General features: G+C 34.4%; 1 protein-coding gene across 2 annotated transcripts in view; it reads right to left on the reverse strand.

The window, feature by feature from the left end:
* Positions 1 to 1,099: 1,099 nt before the first annotated feature.
* LOC107717233 (acid-sensing ion channel 1-like) overlaps positions 1,100 to 18,735 on the reverse strand; it is an 87,228-nt gene continuing 69,592 nt past the window's right edge. The window contains exons 5-15 of one of the 2 annotated variants that reach the window (XM_016523925.1): positions 13,506 to 13,656; positions 12,544 to 12,671; positions 9,729 to 9,879; positions 9,217 to 9,273; positions 8,515 to 8,668; positions 8,304 to 8,395; positions 8,129 to 8,208; positions 7,946 to 8,017; positions 6,102 to 6,154; positions 5,903 to 5,938; positions 1,100 to 1,714 (exon numbers count right to left, since the gene is read on the reverse strand). In XM_016523925.1, the coding sequence (XP_016379411.1) occupies positions 1,636 to 1,714; positions 5,903 to 5,938; positions 6,102 to 6,154; positions 7,946 to 8,017; positions 8,129 to 8,208; positions 8,304 to 8,395; positions 8,515 to 8,668; positions 9,217 to 9,273; positions 9,729 to 9,879; positions 12,544 to 12,671; positions 13,506 to 13,656 (1,053 nt within the window). In that variant the 3' untranslated portion in view covers positions 1,100 to 1,635. The remainder of the gene's footprint in view (positions 1,715 to 5,902; positions 5,939 to 6,101; positions 6,155 to 7,945; positions 8,018 to 8,128; positions 8,209 to 8,303; positions 8,396 to 8,514; positions 8,669 to 9,216; positions 9,274 to 9,728; positions 9,880 to 12,543; positions 12,672 to 13,505; positions 13,657 to 18,735) is intronic. The other variant, XM_016523919.1, reaches the window with a different exon arrangement.

Consider the following 18,735-nt stretch of genomic DNA (forward strand, 5'->3'; position numbering starts at 1 on the left):
AGTCCATCTCCTGTTGTCTCACCAACATATTTGTTCAGACTGTTTTTGGACTGTTTTCACTTGTAATCAGTGCTTGATCTGTGCATATTTCTCTCCTGATTCAGACAGGCAACTTTTTCACTGGAGAAAGCAATATTATGAATAGAGTACTCATATTTTGGCTGGAAGCTTTTTATCAGCTTTTTGGACTCTCATTCTGACGGCACCCATTCACTGCAGAGGATCCATTAGTGAGCAAGTGATGTAATGCTACATTTCTCCAAATCTGTTCTGATGAAGAAACAAACTCATCTGCATCTTGGATGACCTGAGGGTGGGTACAGTTTCAGCAAATTTTCATTTTGGGTGAACTATTACTTTAAGTGTCCAGATACTTTTTGGGCTATATATATAAACATGTATATATGAGCAGTTCATGCAAGAAAAAGGAAGACACCTGTAACTTCTAGGTAGAACCCCCCAAAACATAAAAGAATCAAAATCAAACCGTTTTCGAGTAATGTGTCAAGCTTTTCAACTGTATCATCTAAAATAATTGAATATTTCCTAGTGGATGTGGAACTGTGATCTATTTTTTATGTTCATTATAATTAATACAAGCATGTAATTCGTCAAGAGCTTTTCAGCGACTGATGATTTGATTTTCACGTCAACACATCGCATTCAGTCTTTGCCACTTAAGGTAATGAATTAACTCCCGGAGGAAACAATCTGATGAATGGATTCACATGTGGGATAAGTGAAGCTTTCATATGAACATTACACATAAAATGCATCATTCATCAAGCTAAATAATAACATCCCATCTCATCACTGCCAAGTGGATGGAAGTCGAAATAAATAGAGTAACATTAGTGTGTCGAAATAAAACGGCATGAAAAGCAAATTGCTGGTAACTCAGGTTGTACCGAAAGCATCTCGTTCCTTCTGTTTACCTGACAGCTAATAATTAAGACTTGAAGGTAATATACGGTATTCATTAACACATTATGCATATTATTGCACTTATATACACAAAATATGAACAGAGACAAACATTCGGAATGATTACACATTTTTGAGTACTATATGCAGGGCTGAATTCAGTCAAACCGCGGTTAAAGCTCACACGATTATATTGTACAAAAAAAGTGCCAAAATAGATTTAAACCATGGCCAAACCGACTGTATCTATAACAATTTTTGTGCAATATTAAAATGCTTTCTTTTTCAGATTTGTTTAAGGCGGCTTGATCAAATTAGGCCCACAGTGTTCGTACAGGATTCAGAAAAGCACAGAGAAAAAATACTCTCTGGGATGTAATACCGTCACAGTATTTGTACGTCTGAAATCGTCCGAAAAGAAATGGCATGAAATTTTCCACAATGTCAAACAAACAGTGGCTGTGATGTTAATAAAACCTGAGTTTTGTTTTGGAAGTGTTGCCTATTTGTACTTGATGATGATATATCGATTCTATTCAGGTGTTTTTTGTTTTGTTTTGTTTTTTAACTATTTAACATGTACATTTTCGTGGACTTACACTTCTTTTGGAGTCTATCCGATATATACTTCACAGTTTTCCGTCATATCCTAAACCGTCCCGCCGGGGTCCTGTCGCCTGTGTCATCAACAAGCGAATTCCTCGAAGTTGCCTATAGCCGGGTGACTAGGTAGCACGTTCGGCGCGTATCCGAGACTGTCCGAGTGACTCCGGAGTGTGTCGCATGTGCTCTGAAAGAGAGGAAACGGAAGATTTCGAGGGGTGGGAGGGATACGAGAAGATCAGATGAGGGGTTGAGAGGAATTCATGTCAGTGACACCCATTTATAACAATGGAAATAAGTATGGGAGTGAAACAAACAAGGGATGTGAATAAAACGTGGCAGCAAACAGAACGTCAATAATGAAGAATGCATGTCAAATTGGATAAAAAGGAGGAAGAATTCATGGATAAAGGGGTATGGATGGAGGGGAGTGGGGAAGGAAGAAGTTTTCTTAGTTTTGTTTCTATAGCTCTGGAAATCTACCAGCGAACTCTTGCAATCACAACTCAGCAGGATGCATAGAAATAATTCAGTGTCATTCCAGTGAACTGTGTGTGTGCGTGTCGTACTCATTGTGTGTAAACCTGTGATGACACCATGTTACTGGACACAGGCCTCATCACAATGAAACAATGGAAGCCATTTTAGCCTTTCAGGCTAAACAGAATAAATCTCTGGATTTACCTTCCCCATTAAATTTATAGTAATGTCATGTTACATTTAATACATAAATATAAACTGTTAAAGGGATAGTTCACCCAAAAATGAAAGTTTGATGTTTATCTGCTCACCCCCAGGGCATCCAATATGTAGGTGACTTTGGTTTCTTCAGTAGAACACAAACGAAGATTTTTAACTCAAACCGTTGCAGTCTGTCAGTCATATAATGGCAGTCAATGGGCTCCACGGCTTTGAGAGTAAAAAAACATACACAGACACAAACCCAAATTAAACCCTGCGGCTCGTGACGATACACTGATGTGCCAGTGAACACGTCTGCAATCTCTCTGCACTGTGTAAGTAATGAGTGACGTATACACGCGACAGATCGCTTCCGCACATGCGTCTACTATCATAGATATATATAGATGCCCTATTCGAACGCTCCGGATACGTTGACGTGTCTGCCATTTTGGAACATATCGCGGCCCATAGAAACAGTAACTAATGAGACATCTACTTATATATATATCTATGTCTACTATGCCAGAGCACGTACACGCGTCAGATGTTGTGAACGCGCTCAGACATTGCGGTGGATCAGAGGTAAGAAAATGATCTAAATACTGTTCAGTTTCTTGCACAGACCGATCGTTTCGTGTCTTAAGACCTCAATGTATCGTCACGAGCCGCAGGGTTTAATTTGGTTTTGTTTGTGTATGTTTTTTGACTCTCAAAGCCGTGGAGCCCATTGACTTCCATTGTAAGACTGATTGACTGCAACGGTTTGAGTTGAAACCGAATCGTTTGTGTTCTACTGAAGAAACAAAGTAACCTACATCTTGGATGCCCTGGGGGTAAGCAGATAAACATCAAATTTTCATTTTTGGGTGAACTATCCCTTTAAGTTAGTAATTTATTTGTATAGTAAATTTTTATACATTTCTTGAGGTATATACAGTGGGTACGGAAAGTATTCAGACCCCCTTAAATTTTTCACTCTTTGTTATATTGCAGCCATTTGCTAAAATCATTTAAGTTAATTTTTTTTCCTCATTAATGTACACACAGCACCCCATATTGACAGAGAAGCACGTATATATATATATATATATATATATATATATATATATAGGTATTTTCCTGTTGATTACCACATAATAAATGTAACTAGTTCTTCAGTTTGCAAAGACAAGAAATAAAATAAAAGAAATACAGCTTGTATATTGTATATAAAAAATTTAATTAAATTAATTAAATGCAGCTTGTATATTTGTTAAAGCACTTAAATTAATTATAATATGTATAAAAATGTGCTTTATATAAGCTGTATATTTGAGTTAGTGAGTGATTTTACACACTAGTCTCATGTTACCACAATTTTAACTGGCTCTTCAATTTGTAAAAATAATAATAATAAAATTAAATATTCAGCTTGTGTATTTGTATAAAAAATATATATTTTTAATTTAATGTTTATCTAGGTGTAATTTCTTGCATAGTCTTTCACTGTAAGTGCACCATTGTGCATGTAATTTGTGCTTGTTTTAATGAAATGAAGGATGAACTGAAATTATCTGTGGTAATTAACAGCATATCACATATGCTAAAAATAGGGTTTCACTTGTTTTGAAACGGCAATACCCTGGATTTCGACTGCTAAAAATAATATGATAAAAAATATAAAAACAGCAGTTTCACAAAGAAACAGAGTAGCAGTAATTCCTCTGGCAAGTAGGCTTGTTTTTCATATTTCATAAGCCGAGTCTTGTAGACAGACTTATGAAAGGTGTCGTTGGGTGAAAATAATTGCTCTGTCTGAAATAAACCAATAAAGTTGCAGCTCTGGGACATTTGTCTCCTCTTCGCTCAGCATTTCCTATATCATCTTAACATTGCTTTGTTTATCACTAAAATATTCAGATTAGTTCTTGGATTACAGTCTAATACATAATGACTATACACAAATTTATTTCATGTGGGTATGTTAAAAATTCATGCAATGAGCCGTATTCAAAGCAAGAGCGTTATAAATGGGAACTTTCTCTTATAAGACGTCCTTTTCCATCACATTTCCACCTTGTTTCATCATTCATCTGTCTATCAGACATCATCGAGTCCTTCAAAATAGCACAAGCTTCAACCAAATATAATCTTGACCTTTCACTTAGACAAACCTTTCCATATGACATACAGCATGTTGCTCATATAATAATGATGCCCTGGTGTCGTCACTATAGAATACATAAAACGGAGAACCAGAAGTCTTTGTCTTTGTCAGCAGGAATCATTTCATCGTCTACCAGGCAAAAACGTACCAAATATAGTTCTTAACTTATCAGTGTACAACCAGTGTACAAACTTACAACTACTTCCTGTCTCCAGACCATATCTTTACTAGGCTGGAAACGTTTGCCGTTGTTAATGATATATAAGCCTGAGAAATTCAGTATTAACGTGCACATATTTCCACTAAGCAACCTTAACTTAAAAACATACTGTCGCTTTTTTTCCCGTTTTTTAAGATGAGGTTTCAAACATTTTTGCTAATCGTTTTTGCAGACCATATATACATACACAATACTGTTCAAAAATTTGGAGATGGTAAGATTTTATTTTTATATGTTTTTGAAACAAGTCTCTTTTGCTCACCAAGGCTGCATTTATTTGATCAAAAATACAGCATAAACAGTAAAATTGTGAAAAAAATATTACTATTTAAAATAAATGTTTTCTATTTGAATATATTGTAAGATGAAAATTATTCCTGTGATGCAAAGCTGAATTTTCAGCAGCATTACTCCAGGGGCCGGTTGCATAAACTGTTTAGACTAGTCTTAAAAAGTTAGTCATCTCATTTTTTTTCTTCAAGACTGGTCATAACTTTTTAAATTCAGTTATGAAAAGGTAGATTGGTCTTATTTGTATTGGAAAAGTAAGACTGATTTCCCCTTGGCAACTGCTAGTTGGTCACACTAGTTCTTAAGACACAGTCTTAACTTGGTGGCTAAGTTTATGCAACTGGCCCCAGTCTTCAGTGTCACAAGATCCTTCAGAATATCATTCTATGCTCATTTACTGCTCAAGAAACATTTATTTTTATTATCAATGTTGACAACAGTTGTGCTGCTTAATATTTTTGTGGAAACTGAGATGATTTTTTTTTCAGGATTTTTTGATAAATAGAAATTTAAAGAAAACAAATATATTTGTAACAATGTAAATGTCTTTACAGTCACTTTTGACCAATTTAATGTATTAATTATATATTTTATTTTTATATTTTACATATAATTGTAATATGTATGAAGAGTTCATTTGCAAAAACCGATAACTCCATTTTATTTTATTTTTTTTCAGAAATCACGTTTTATTTATTGTGCATTCCAAGTAATATCAATAAAAAAACCAGCTTTTTTGACAAAACGTGTTTAGGGTTCAGATCGCGCTATATGTGGAGAATAATGCACGGCAATCAGCTCGTTTTTTTTTTTTGAAAGGGGCGTTTATCGGTTTTTGCAAATGAACTCTTCATATGTAATTTCACTGACCCCAGACTTTTGAACAGTAGTGTAATTACGATACAAAAAATATATATATTTGATGTAAAACAGCAACATTTTTGGGAGAAAGAGACAAAACATGTTGGGAGGAAAACAGAAAGAAAGAAAAAACTGAGAATAAAAGCAAGTGAAAGCTACAGGTGTCGTTTTACCTGAACTTCTGCAAAACATCATCTCCATCTGGAAAGCTACAGGGTTTTGAAAAAGGGATCTTAGAATGCGTAACAATGACATTTGTGCATGTCTAGAACTACTGACATTAAATGTCACGAAGGGAAGAGACTCTAAATGGCGTGAATAATGCAAGGACACAATGAAATGCTTCTGGAATATTATTAATGGCGGCGCTACCTGGGGACATGGTTAGGCGTGACACCAGGGCTGGTGGGATTCTCGGGGAAATCCTGGAATAAACATGATGGAAAGAGATGAAGATGACCAAACCCAGGCTGAGGCCAATTCACTTCCAACTTACTGTATTGTAAATATGAAACTAAATATCTCTCATTAAATAAATATATTTACTAATTAAATATATTTTAACATATGTAATTACATTTATATAAAAATATATTTTAAATATTTTTCATTTGATTTGAAAATGAATTGACCTTCACCAGATTTATGACAAAATAATACAGCGCTGAAAAAGCAATGGCCCAACCGTTTAAAATCATGTTGTTTCTCTAAAATATGCATTTTACATATATTATTTAAAGTTAATCATTTGATCAAATTATTTTAATGGATGCTAATAACTTCAAAACATAATATAAAACAGCACCTGCCATGAACTACGATTTAAAAATCATGAGCATACTTTATAGTGGTAAACATTTTGAATACCAAACTTACCTAAACTAATTTCGTTATGTTAATTCTAAAGGCATGTTAGTGTATTTTAATGTTTGATCAGTGATGTCCTGGTGCATGCTGGGAAGGGGTAGATGATGGATTGTTTTGTCTGCTATGATATGATAATGGTAAATGACGCTGATGTTGTGGTACACTATTTCAATATTCTGTCATACTGCAATTTGTATAGAAATTAACATTCGGTCATCATTTACTCAACTTCTGCAACAGTTCTTTATCATACAACAGCAACACGGCTGTCAAGTTTCAAAAACAACCTAAAATCACCATAAAGAGTCCTTCAGAAGTCACAATAGTAGTGCTTTTAGGTGAATTGTTGTCCTTTATAAGAGCTTGACTGACAGCCTCTGATTATTATATGCTTGGGCTTTATGCAAAAGAACACAGAACATCTTCTTTTGTGTTCCATGGAAGGAATAAAGAAAGTCAAACAGGTTTGGAATGACATGAGGATGAGTAAATGATGACATTTGTAATGTTTTTGTAAAAACGTTGATCTGAACATGGAAAAAAAGGCTCCTTGGATGAAATATTATCCTGCCGTGGTAAGAAACTTCACTTCATCAGTGTTATAATCCAGGCAGTGAGGACAAGAAATCTTGAAACCAGAATGTTCTTGGTGCTCAAGAACGTAATTAACTTCCAACTTCCTAACTAACTAAATAAATAAAACATTTTGAAGTAAATAAATAAAATAAACACTACTTCACTGACAGATCACAAGCGATAAGTCTCAATCCCAGTCCTTTCTCATCCCTAATTTACTGTCGACTTTTTTATATAAAATAAATAAAAAGTTCCAAAATTAAAATAAAGTATTGAATACAACCAATGTATAGCCTGCAAGGCCATAGGCATGATCTGAAGGACAGAGAGAAAACTTATATAAACCTTATTAGCTGGGCTGTGCATATTAATTAGGTGACATGAGTTTCACTCAGAAGAACTAATTGATTTTCTGAAGAGCACAGATCATCTGCTAATTTGATCTAAATCGCATACAAGGTTTGTCACAAGCGAAGGGCAGTGAACATGCTTAACATTTCTAAAACTTCCCCATTTCTGGTTTTGACATTTGTCCTTATTCAAAGATGAGCCGATGTCTTTTGTGGAAAGGCCATCTTCATCAATCATTTCCCAGAATTTGAGCCAAAGACAAAAGGCAAGTAGATGCATGCAGCATTCAAGAGGACAATCCACACAAACAGAAATGATAAAAATATCAGCACACCCAACAACAAACAAGCAAAAAACATTTCTGTGTCATCACAATGACAGTCTTTTTTGCGCATGCAGAGCAACACAGGAAGCACAATTACCAGATTGTCACTAGCGCTGCGATGTGGCCGTCTCTTACGTAGAAAATGTCCCAGCACTTTGTCCTTAAAAACCTGAAAAATGGTGCAACATTTATAAAATATACTGTCAGCAAATTATTTGTAACCATGAGCACATTACAGCAAAAGAAAAGGACAAATAAGACAAGCTAGAACGCAACAGACCTCATACAAATAATCGAATATCTCCAATATTGTCAAGATACTGGCTCCTATAAACAGACCCATCTGACCACCAATGTCACCTGAAAGAATATATAATATAATAAAAAATGAAATATTAAAAGGCAACTCTATTTTCCATATTGGTGTAGAATTTGTGAATTTTCCGCGCACTTACCAAGTAATCCAGCCACTTCATATGCTTTCTTTTGTTCAATTTTCTCATAGTTCAGAGCCTCAAAAAAGATATCCAGCACCAATATGTTGTCCCTGTAAGATTAAATGCAATGAATGGCTGTTCAGATTAACTTTCCAGGACATGAATAAAAACAACACAATAAATCAAATCGAATTCAATGTGTAGTTAACAAATTAAAATGTAAACTCACGCAATATACTGTTCAGTTTTGTTGAACTTCTTGGCGAGATATTTCGCAGAAGCCTTGCTGGGTATTTTCACCATGGACAGCTCTTTACCGTATCGAGTCATGTTGCACGGCGTTTCGCAAACGCAGTAATCATTGTCCTTCTCCACTAGAAAATCTGTCAAGTATTGTTGTTTTTATTATTATTACTATTATTAAAAAGAAAATTAGCATAAGCATATTTTAATTACATCATCATATAAAATCTGCAAAAGTCTGACATGACTTTAATCATTATTTAGGCTACGTCCACACGAAGCCAAAGCTTTCCCTATCCAATCTTTTTTTCCCCTCGTCTCAAGAAATATCTGCGTCCACACGAAACCACGAAACCGACACAAAGCGATGTAGTATACATGCCAGACCAGTGTGTGGCGCTGTAATTCTGCCACAGAGATACACTAAAAACAGAGAAGAAGACTTGGACTATGCGCATAAATATTGCGCGCGGTATACAAACGAACATGGAACAATACCTTTATTAATCTGTGTTAATGTTAGTTAATAAAAAGACAATCGTTCAGTGTTTGTTCATGTTTTTGTTGCTGTTAAGTGATGTAGCGGTGTCTGACTAGCGGCGAGACGTGGGCTGATGACGTCATCGTTTCAGTGATAGAAATACATAGCATTATGAAAATACACAAATCAATCCTGACGTCCTCTTACCTAAAGCTGGATCAGCGCAGTCTTTGTACTGTTCGGGTGTGCAGACGGTAGAGGTGCCTGTGATAGAAAGCAAAAAAAAAAGACAAAATGTTGTTTAAATTGCTAATCATCTGTAAAAATAATACAATAAAACTCAGCATTCCAAACTACTTTCAAAGAAAAAAGTTAAACCTGTTAAAATTACAATAAAATTCTGTAGGCGTGAATAAGCAAGCGTGTGGAGAGATAAAAAAAAAAAAATTAATTAAAAAAAAACTCCACATCCAAACAATTGCCAAAGAAAAAAACTATTTCAGAAATAAAATAAAATAATAAAAAAAGTTAAGAAATCTGCACATTCAAAAATGTATCAAAGAAAATAAAAGTTGTTAATATGGGCATTGAAATGAAAATGCACTATTTTTTGCAATCTATTCAAAATATAAGCTTCTTGCTTAATTCTACTGTGAATTACAGTTTAAATGCTAAAGCAGTAAAGGTCTGGTCTGTCTGGTAATGTGTTGCCTCCACACCTGGCATGTGCACCATTCTGCAGTTGCAGTTTTCGAGCAGGTAGCGGGTCTCACAGTCGATGCGACAGGCCGTGATGCTGTAGGTGGAGAAGTATTCAGAGTCCATCGGTTCGGATCTGCAGTCGCCCCACGGCGGAGGAAGATACTGGAGCTAGAACATAAAGTTTTATTCATTAGTGGCAGGATAAAGCTGTTCAATAACAAATCAAAACACACTAAGCCGAGCCAAAGAGCACAGCAATCAAAGGACTAACAGCAGAGGACATCAGCTGAATATAATAAAACCCACACTGCAATCAGCCACTTTTCACAATCTAGAAAAGCATGTGAGTTTTGAATGCAAAATTTCATAGAAAGAACATGATGGAAATCAGTGAAACCTGAAGAAAACCAGAGATATGAACTCTTCGCTTGGTTACTGTTGCTAAACAAGAAATGAATGCTGTTTCTTTATATATATATATATATATATACACACACATGTGTGTGTGTGTGTGTGTGTGTGTGTGTGTGCGTGCAACATTTTTATCTGCCATTTTTCAATGAGTCAAGTGCTATTTATTTAAAAATGTTTTTTAAAAAAATAAACAATTTATATATATAAACAGACATTTAAAACAATTTATGTAGTTCAATTAAATGATACAATAAATAAATATTTTTTAAATTGAAAAATAAATAGACCTTTAAAACTGTAAAACATAGCTAAATAAAACAACTGAATAATAAATTAATAAATCAAATCATGAAAAGGGAAAAGCCTCATTTGAAAGTGATTAAACTCTTAGTTACTAAAGACACTGCAATGACCTTAATCAATATGCAAATGAGTATTTTTTTTTTGGGATAATTTCCAAAATAAAGATACAAACACAGATCCACTAGAAAAGAACAAAAAAGCTTGACTAATTGACTAACAGTTGCTAAGGCAGGACTGGTCAGTAACGTTTTTAGGGCGGGGCTTAGGAACAGTTCAGTTACTGGAAGCAACATTGCTGCTCATTTCTTAAGTCATTAAAATTATATTATTCTCTTCTTATTAAATTTAAGAGCCTTTTAATAAGAATCTTATAAAAATATAATTGGATTTTATATCATTTTGCATATCTAATGGCACCAGTAGAGAAGATAATCCTCCCATTAAATTAAGTCACTTTTTGAAGTCGCCTGCAAAAAGCGTCATGTAATAGAGAGTTTATGATGGATTCAGAGTGCTTTGAAGTTAAAAATGAAGAGGAAGTAGAAAATGTAGGTCAGTAAATTGAAAGCAAGATTAGGAGTGCGCAGTTGCCTTTAGCACTTGGTTATTCCAGCTAATTGATCTATTGCTAAGGGTCGATTAATGAAGACATATGGATCTTGGCCGTGAGAGCTGCTTTTGCCTTTGATCCACTGAAGCCTGTAAACGAGCGCTTTTCCTGACCTCCTGCCAATTAGTGCTCCCTAGAAACTGAATTAGATACTCATGTGGAGTCACATGACCTCAGTGCACACAACCATGCATAAAAATAAACACTGCTTGCATGGCTCAATAACAGAAACACTGTGGAGGACTAGGAGTAACATTTAAAAATGAAATATTAATGAATCAATTTAATAATTCAAAACTAAAAATGGAAATCATTTTTAAATTAACAGACATATATATTTTTTTTAAACATTTTCTTTAATATATTTAAATAAGATAAATAGTATTTAAATAACAAATGAATATTGTTTAACTAAAACAAGACATTTAAAATGTAGTTGAATGAAATGAGTTTTAAATGTCTATTTAATTTAATTTAATTTTTAAATAAAAAAATTACCTTGAGAAATTAAATTAATAAATAATTTTGAAATGCACCTTGTAATTCACAAATACAAAATAGAAATGAATAAATCACTTTTAAATGCACAAATATTACTTAAAACAATCGATTAATAAATAATAATTAATGCACCTTGTAATTCACAAATAAAAATAGATAAATCACTTTTTAAATGCACAAATTAAGACATATTTAAAAGTTGTTTACATATTTAACAAAAAGTAGACATTTATATTTTGTGTTTTAAAATGTGTTTAAAACCTAACTAAATAAAATAAAAAAATAGTAAATTAATACATTTTAAATGCACCTTTTAAAGCATTTAAACAATGCAATTATTATCAATATCCATTATTATTAAATCTCCACTGTTACTTTACTGCACAGAAGTTTGTATGCATACAAGTTGCATACATTTGTGACCCTGGACCACAAAACCAGTCATAAGGGTCAATTTTTCGAAATTGAGATTTATACATTATCTGAAAGTTGAATAAATAAGCTTTCCATTGATGTATGGTTTGTTAGGATAGGACAATATTTTGCTGAGATACAACTATTTGAAAATCTGGAATCTGAGGGTGCAAAAAAATCAAAATATTGAGAAAATTGCCTTTAAAGTTGTCCAAATGAAGTTCTTAGCAATGCATATTACTAATCAAAAATTAAGTTTTACTATATATACAGTAGGAAATTTACAAAATATCTTCATGGAACATGATCATGATCTTGGCATAAAAGAAAAATCAATAATTTTGACCCATGCAATGAATTTTTGGCTATTGCTACAAATATACTCCAGCGACTTAAGACTGGTTTTGTGGTTCAGGGTCACATTTATTATTATTATCAATATTAAAAACATTTGTGTTGCTTAATATTTTGTGCAAATTTAAAAAGTCTGTTTTTCTCCAGGTTTATAGAGATGATGGTGTAGATGGAGAGTAAGTAGGGCAGCTGATATAAGGACATGTGATAAATGTGATATGTGTAGCATTATGTACCAGTTGTTGCTGACAAGACACAAAAGTTTGAAAACCAGGGGCCACACCAAATCCCAGCTGATCTATGAAGGGCGGCTCGTCCTGGCTGTGGATCTGAACTTTGATGCCCGCCTCGTACGAGGTTTCGTCTGCGGGGAGACATTAAACAAGATTATTTACAGAGCGGGAGATTTGATGTCTACCGCCTCGAGGCATATATATAATGACTTTATAATGAACTTTATAATTACTTTATCCAGAATGCCAATCCATGTTTTGTCACTGCCTCTGAATATAAAAAGTCTCCTCTAGAGCCATTAAAATGACTAAGATTAATAGATTATAAATACGTAATCTTCACTAGCATACAAGTACATCAATTCTGAACACTGACCGCATGTCATCTACAGTTGATTAAACTGCACTTTGATACTCGTTACTCTTTGTTTCGTATTTATTTTCTGTGCATGATTATGTTGAAAAATTGCAGCATGCCACAGAAAATGAACGAGGCGTCTGACGCAGCAGTAATGGGGCAGGTGTACTCAGTAAAAACGACCAAAAAAAAGACCTAACGTTGTTATCTCCACATTCAAATGTTCTACCACAAGTGAAATCATTTTGGGGCGGCCACTTATGGGTGAATTATGCTAATGTGCAATGCTGCATATCAGTTCCTTCAGATATGATGTATCTTGTCTTTTTGAAATATTACTTTTTGGAACATAATTGAACCAAGAAACCTGCACTGTTTTTATCTTATTTAAAATGTGGCAGCATTTCAAGCCTATGTGATGCATATTGTCATAAGGTTTCATTTAAAACATCATGTTTGGATATTATTTAACTTTCTGTCTGAAACTTCTGAATTGATAAAATTATTGAAGAAACACTTTAGTAATATGAATGAAATGGTGGCTCTTCAACAGTAAATAAATTATGAGAAACACCATCACTGATGTCTTTTTTAATGTATTGATTACCTGTGTCACCCCAAACCGGTAAGTACTCATCCTGTTGAATGTCCAGCATGATTTCCAGCCCATTTCCTGTTCCACCTTTTAAAGTCGTCAACAAGGGGTTTCCATCCAGACCAGAGTTGAACGTGTAACATTTCCCATATCTTGTGTAAATCTGTGGGTAGACAAACCATAAAAAAAAAATAATAAATATAAAAATACCAAAAAAGTAATAGTATAATATCTGAAATGATATTTTTATATAATTAATATCCAATGGTATTTATATGGTAATCATATATACTGTATACTATTCAAAAGTTTGGGGTTGGATTTTTAAAAAATTTTTATAGAAATTAATACTTTAACACATTTATAATGTTAAAAGGGATTTCTATTTCAAATGAAACCTGAAAAAATGTATCATGGTTTCCACAAAATTATGAAGCATCACAACTGTTTTCAACATAATATAATAATAATATATTATGAACAAATCAGCATATTAGAATGATTTCTGAAGGATCATGTGACACTGAAGACTGGAGTAATGATGCTGAAAATTCAGCTTTGATCACAGAAATGAATTACATTTTCAAATATTTTCAAATATTAAAGAGCCATTTTAAATTGTACTTAATATTTTACAGTATTACTGTTTTTACTGTATTTCTGAACAAATAAATGCATCTTCCTGATCCCTAATCAACTTAGATGATATGCTGATCGCAATTCCTCACATATTCAAAGCAAGAAAAAATGTTGACACGTGGTTGATGTCGACACACTTTCACTGTAAGAAAATCCAATTAACTAACAGCAATTTAAAGAACAGGCTTCATCCCTTTTGTAGATAATAGCTGCCTAAATCTGATGGTCCTGACGGTGCTTTGACAGTGATGCAGCGAGAGACACTGGCAAAAGTGATGAGTTCAGTCATGGTTTCCTGACCCTGCTGTGACACTAATGAGTGGGAGATCTTCAGGCTCTAGGGCTTCAACAAGGACTGTCTCCCGCTCACTGCTCAGGAAACAAGCTCAACCTCGACAGCACACAAAATACTACAGCTACATTCTGCCTGCTTTATCCCTGTGGGTTCTGAGACGTTTCTGCAGGAGAATGATGAATAAAAGCAGGATAATTAAAGGCAAACAGAAAAGCTGAAGATATAGAACATCTGACGCAACTGAAAGATGATGTGATTCATTTGTTCAGTGTTAAAACAGGTTTTCCGATCCCAGTTAAATGTACACAGATTACAAGTAAGCCATTCATAAGTTTTCATTCAAAAAAACGGACTAATAATCACATACAAACACAAACTATTCAGAACACCTTAGCAATTGCCTAGCAACACCCTAGCAACTGCATACAAGCACATTAGTCTACAGAGAACACATTCTAAAAATGACAACCTTACAAGCACTAAACTACTCAGAATACCTTAGCAACTTCACAGCAACACCCTAGCAACCAAAAACAAACATTTTATACTACTCAGAATATCTTAGCAACTGCATGGCAATACCCTGACAACCTCACAGAACACTGTAGCAAATGCATACAGACCCACTAAACTATGCAGAATACCTTAGCAACACCCTAGCAAACACAAACAAACATGCTATACCACTTAGTAACTGCACAGCAACACATTGACAACCTCACAGAACACCCTAGCAAACACATACAAACACACTAAACCAGTCAGAAAACCTTAGCAACACCCTAGCAACCACAAACAAACAGACTACTACTCAAAACAATTTAGCAACTGCATAGGAACGTCCTGACTACTACACACAAACGGTTTACACTACTCAGAACCTCTTAGCAACTACATAGCAACACCCTGACAACTTTACAGAACACCCTATCAAATGCATACAAACCCACTAAAATACTTGGAATACCTTAGCAACTTTAAAGCAACACCCTAGCAACCACAAACAAACATGCAAATACTACTCAGAAACTCTTAGCAACTACATAGCAACACCCTGACAACCTTGCAGAACACCCTAGCAACCGCATACAAACCCACTAAAATACATGGAATACCATAGCAACTTCAAAGCAACACCCTAGCAACCAAAAACAAACATGTTATACTACTCAGAATATCTTAGCAACTGCATGGCAATGCCCTGACAACCTCACAGAACACTGTAGCAAATGCATACAAACCCACTAAACTACGTAGAATACCTTAGCAACAACCTAGCAAACACAAACAAACATGCTATACCACTTAGAATATCTTAGCAACAGCATAGCAACACCCTGGCAACCTCACAGTGCACCCGAGCAAGTGCATACAAATATTCTAAAAATTACTTAAAGGTGCAGTAAACGATTTCTGAGAAAAGCTGTTGAAAGTGGATCGGACCGAGCACCAAATCACGCTTGTAGCCAATCACTAGCAAGGGGCGTGTCCACTCATGATGAGGGAGGTGCCTGTGTTGCATGCATAGGCGCTGAAATAACCGAGCACCCATGAAAAAAACGCCAGATATGCACCATTAATTTGAAGTTATAGCTTAGTGTGTGCGTGCATAATATTTCGTATAGAAGCTGTCGATATGCTTTATATTAATTTCTTGTGATTTAGCTCCGTTTTTTGTAACTGAAGATTGGGTGAAATGGGAATTATTTGTTGGATTTTAACTAATCGTTAAGTAAGAATGTCAAAATGTTGTGTTATTTTTTTATGTAGAGCTGGATTTAAAAAAGTATGCTTTTCAATTGTAATTTAAAGCTTAGTATACATAATATTTTTCTTAGAAGCTGTCAATATGTTTCATATAATTTTTTGTGTCTAGGTTGTGTCCGTGTTTGTAACTTGTGTCTTGTGTCCGTTTTGAGAATCTGGAGCAGTTTAATTATTTGTTCTATTTTAGCTCATTGTTAAGTGAGAATATTATGTTTAAGTCATTATTTGTTCATGCAGAGATGAATATAAAAAATGAAAAGGTGCATGTGTTTCTAACCAAACCGTAGGTGAACATGCTGAGCGTTCAGAATATTTTTATTAGGCTGCCCGTTGAAGATGTCAGTATGTTTCATGTGAATGTATAGCTCCGTTTCTGTAACTGAAGAACTGGGGCTATCGGTGTGCCGAAAAAAGAAATCGGCGCTTATGGTTGCATTGCATGTTAGTGAATTTGGGGGCGGGGCTATCAAGATAGGGGTGTGTTTGTTTTGGTGATTTCAAATATCAACAGTGTTTCTCAGAAATCGCTTACTGCACCTTTAAAATTCCTTAGTAACTGCATAGCAACACCTTGACAACCTCACAGAACACCCTAGCAAATGCATAAAAACACACTAGACCAGTCAGAAAGCCTTAGCAACACCCTAGCAACCACAAACAGACTACTACTCAAAACAATTTAGCAACTGCATAGGAACGTCCTGACTACCACACACAAACGTTTTACACTACTCAGAACCTCTTAGCAACTACATAGCAACACCCTGACAACTTTACAGAACACCCTATCAAATGCATACAAACCCACTAAAATACTTGGAATACCTTAGCAACTTTAAAGCAACACCCTAGCAACCACAAACAAACATGCAAACACTACTCAGAAACTCTTAGCAACTACATAGCAACACTCTGACAACCTTTCAGAACACCCTAGCAACCGCATACAAACCCACTAAAATACTTGGAATACCTTAGCAACTTCAAAGCAACACCCTAGCAACCATATTTTTGAAAATGTTATTCAGTGCCACTAGTGGTGCAGATATTAAACACCTGACCTTTAAAAAAGGACACAAATAAGCAAATGAATTCGTCTGACACAATCTCACTACAATCGCTGTTGCCACTTTCTTATCAAGCATCTGACGAGTGCGATGTGAGGTTAAGATTGATTATCTCAAAATCTCAATTTACATGAAAGTGCTTCGAGCTAAAATGAACCGTTGTTGTCAGCATGTCGCTGCATCACAGAGAATTTGTGTTTGCCATGTCGAGTTCACGGTTTACCAAAACACACCAAATGAGCTCATTGTTTCTGAACAATAGTGGAAGCCTCTCTCTCTTCCCTGTTTCCCAAGTAATTAACTTCATTCATTCTCGCGCCGCACCAGGCGAGAACTCATTTAGACTGATGATTCAGAGCTTTGTGCATATGTAATTTGCAAGTGAGCGCGGATTCGTGGAAAGCAGTCATGTTGATTTCACATCAGATTTTAGCTATGCGTACAATTTCATATGTTTAAACACTGGAAGGGATTTTGGGATTATGAGAGGTAGATTGGTTTTCCATCTGATAATGGAGAAAATGAGGATCAAGATATTGAGCAAAGGAGTTTAGCTGGAGGCAGGTTTTAAACACATCTGTGCAAAGCACCAACAGCTTTATAATAATTCATGCGTCTTCTATCCAGAAATTTGTCAGAGTGCAGTTTCTGTGCCAGTAGATGCTATTGAGATTTTTAGCCTCAGGGTTTCTGCGAACAGTCCTCTAAATCTGCCATACGTCTCTACAAAAGAAAAGAGAACATTAAAAAAAATGTTGATTCTCATGACAAATGCAGCCGGCAATTTAGCAAATAAATGATTGGAAGTGAACATTTTATTTATGAAAACATACAGGCGAATCTGGGGAAAACCTTTCATGAACACGAGCAGCTCATATTTCACCCCAAGATCAAAATCTATTCTCATTATTATAATGCAAAACAAAAAACTCATTCTTGTTATAATGCAAAAAATAGTATAAGAGTATATTATAAAAATACATAATACATATTACATAATTATTATAAATGTTACATATTTTACTTCGAAATACAAAAATGTTATTTCTTTATTCATATGATTGAACTTATGTATATTTACATATATTTATACAAAACAGTAGTGTTAATTATACTGCATTTAATTTATGCTTATATTTCTTTACTTATTTAATTATTTTAAATGATTACAATAATGAGAATCTACTGCCATTGATAGAAATAGGAATTATATGGAATTGAAAAGAGAAGTTCATTATTTTTTTAAACCTATTATATTGGTTAATGCAACATATTAATATAATCAGACAAATAAAATTCTAAAAAATATTTTTAAATTTAAATATTACAATTTTAAATATTTAAATATTTCATTTTTTCCCTTTGATTTTGAGGTGAAACATAACCTAGACATGTTTTTGTAAGATTTAGCCATCCACACACACATATAAAACACGTTAATGCAGTAGAAATGTTTTTTGCGATCTCTTCTGAT

This window comes from Sinocyclocheilus rhinocerous, unplaced genomic scaffold (genome assembly GCF_001515625.1).
Source record: "Sinocyclocheilus rhinocerous isolate Xijiao unplaced genomic scaffold, SAMN03320098_v1.1 scaffold1694, whole genome shotgun sequence".
In the NCBI taxonomy this organism is placed as follows: Eukaryota; Metazoa; Chordata; class Actinopteri; order Cypriniformes; family Cyprinidae; genus Sinocyclocheilus; species Sinocyclocheilus rhinocerous.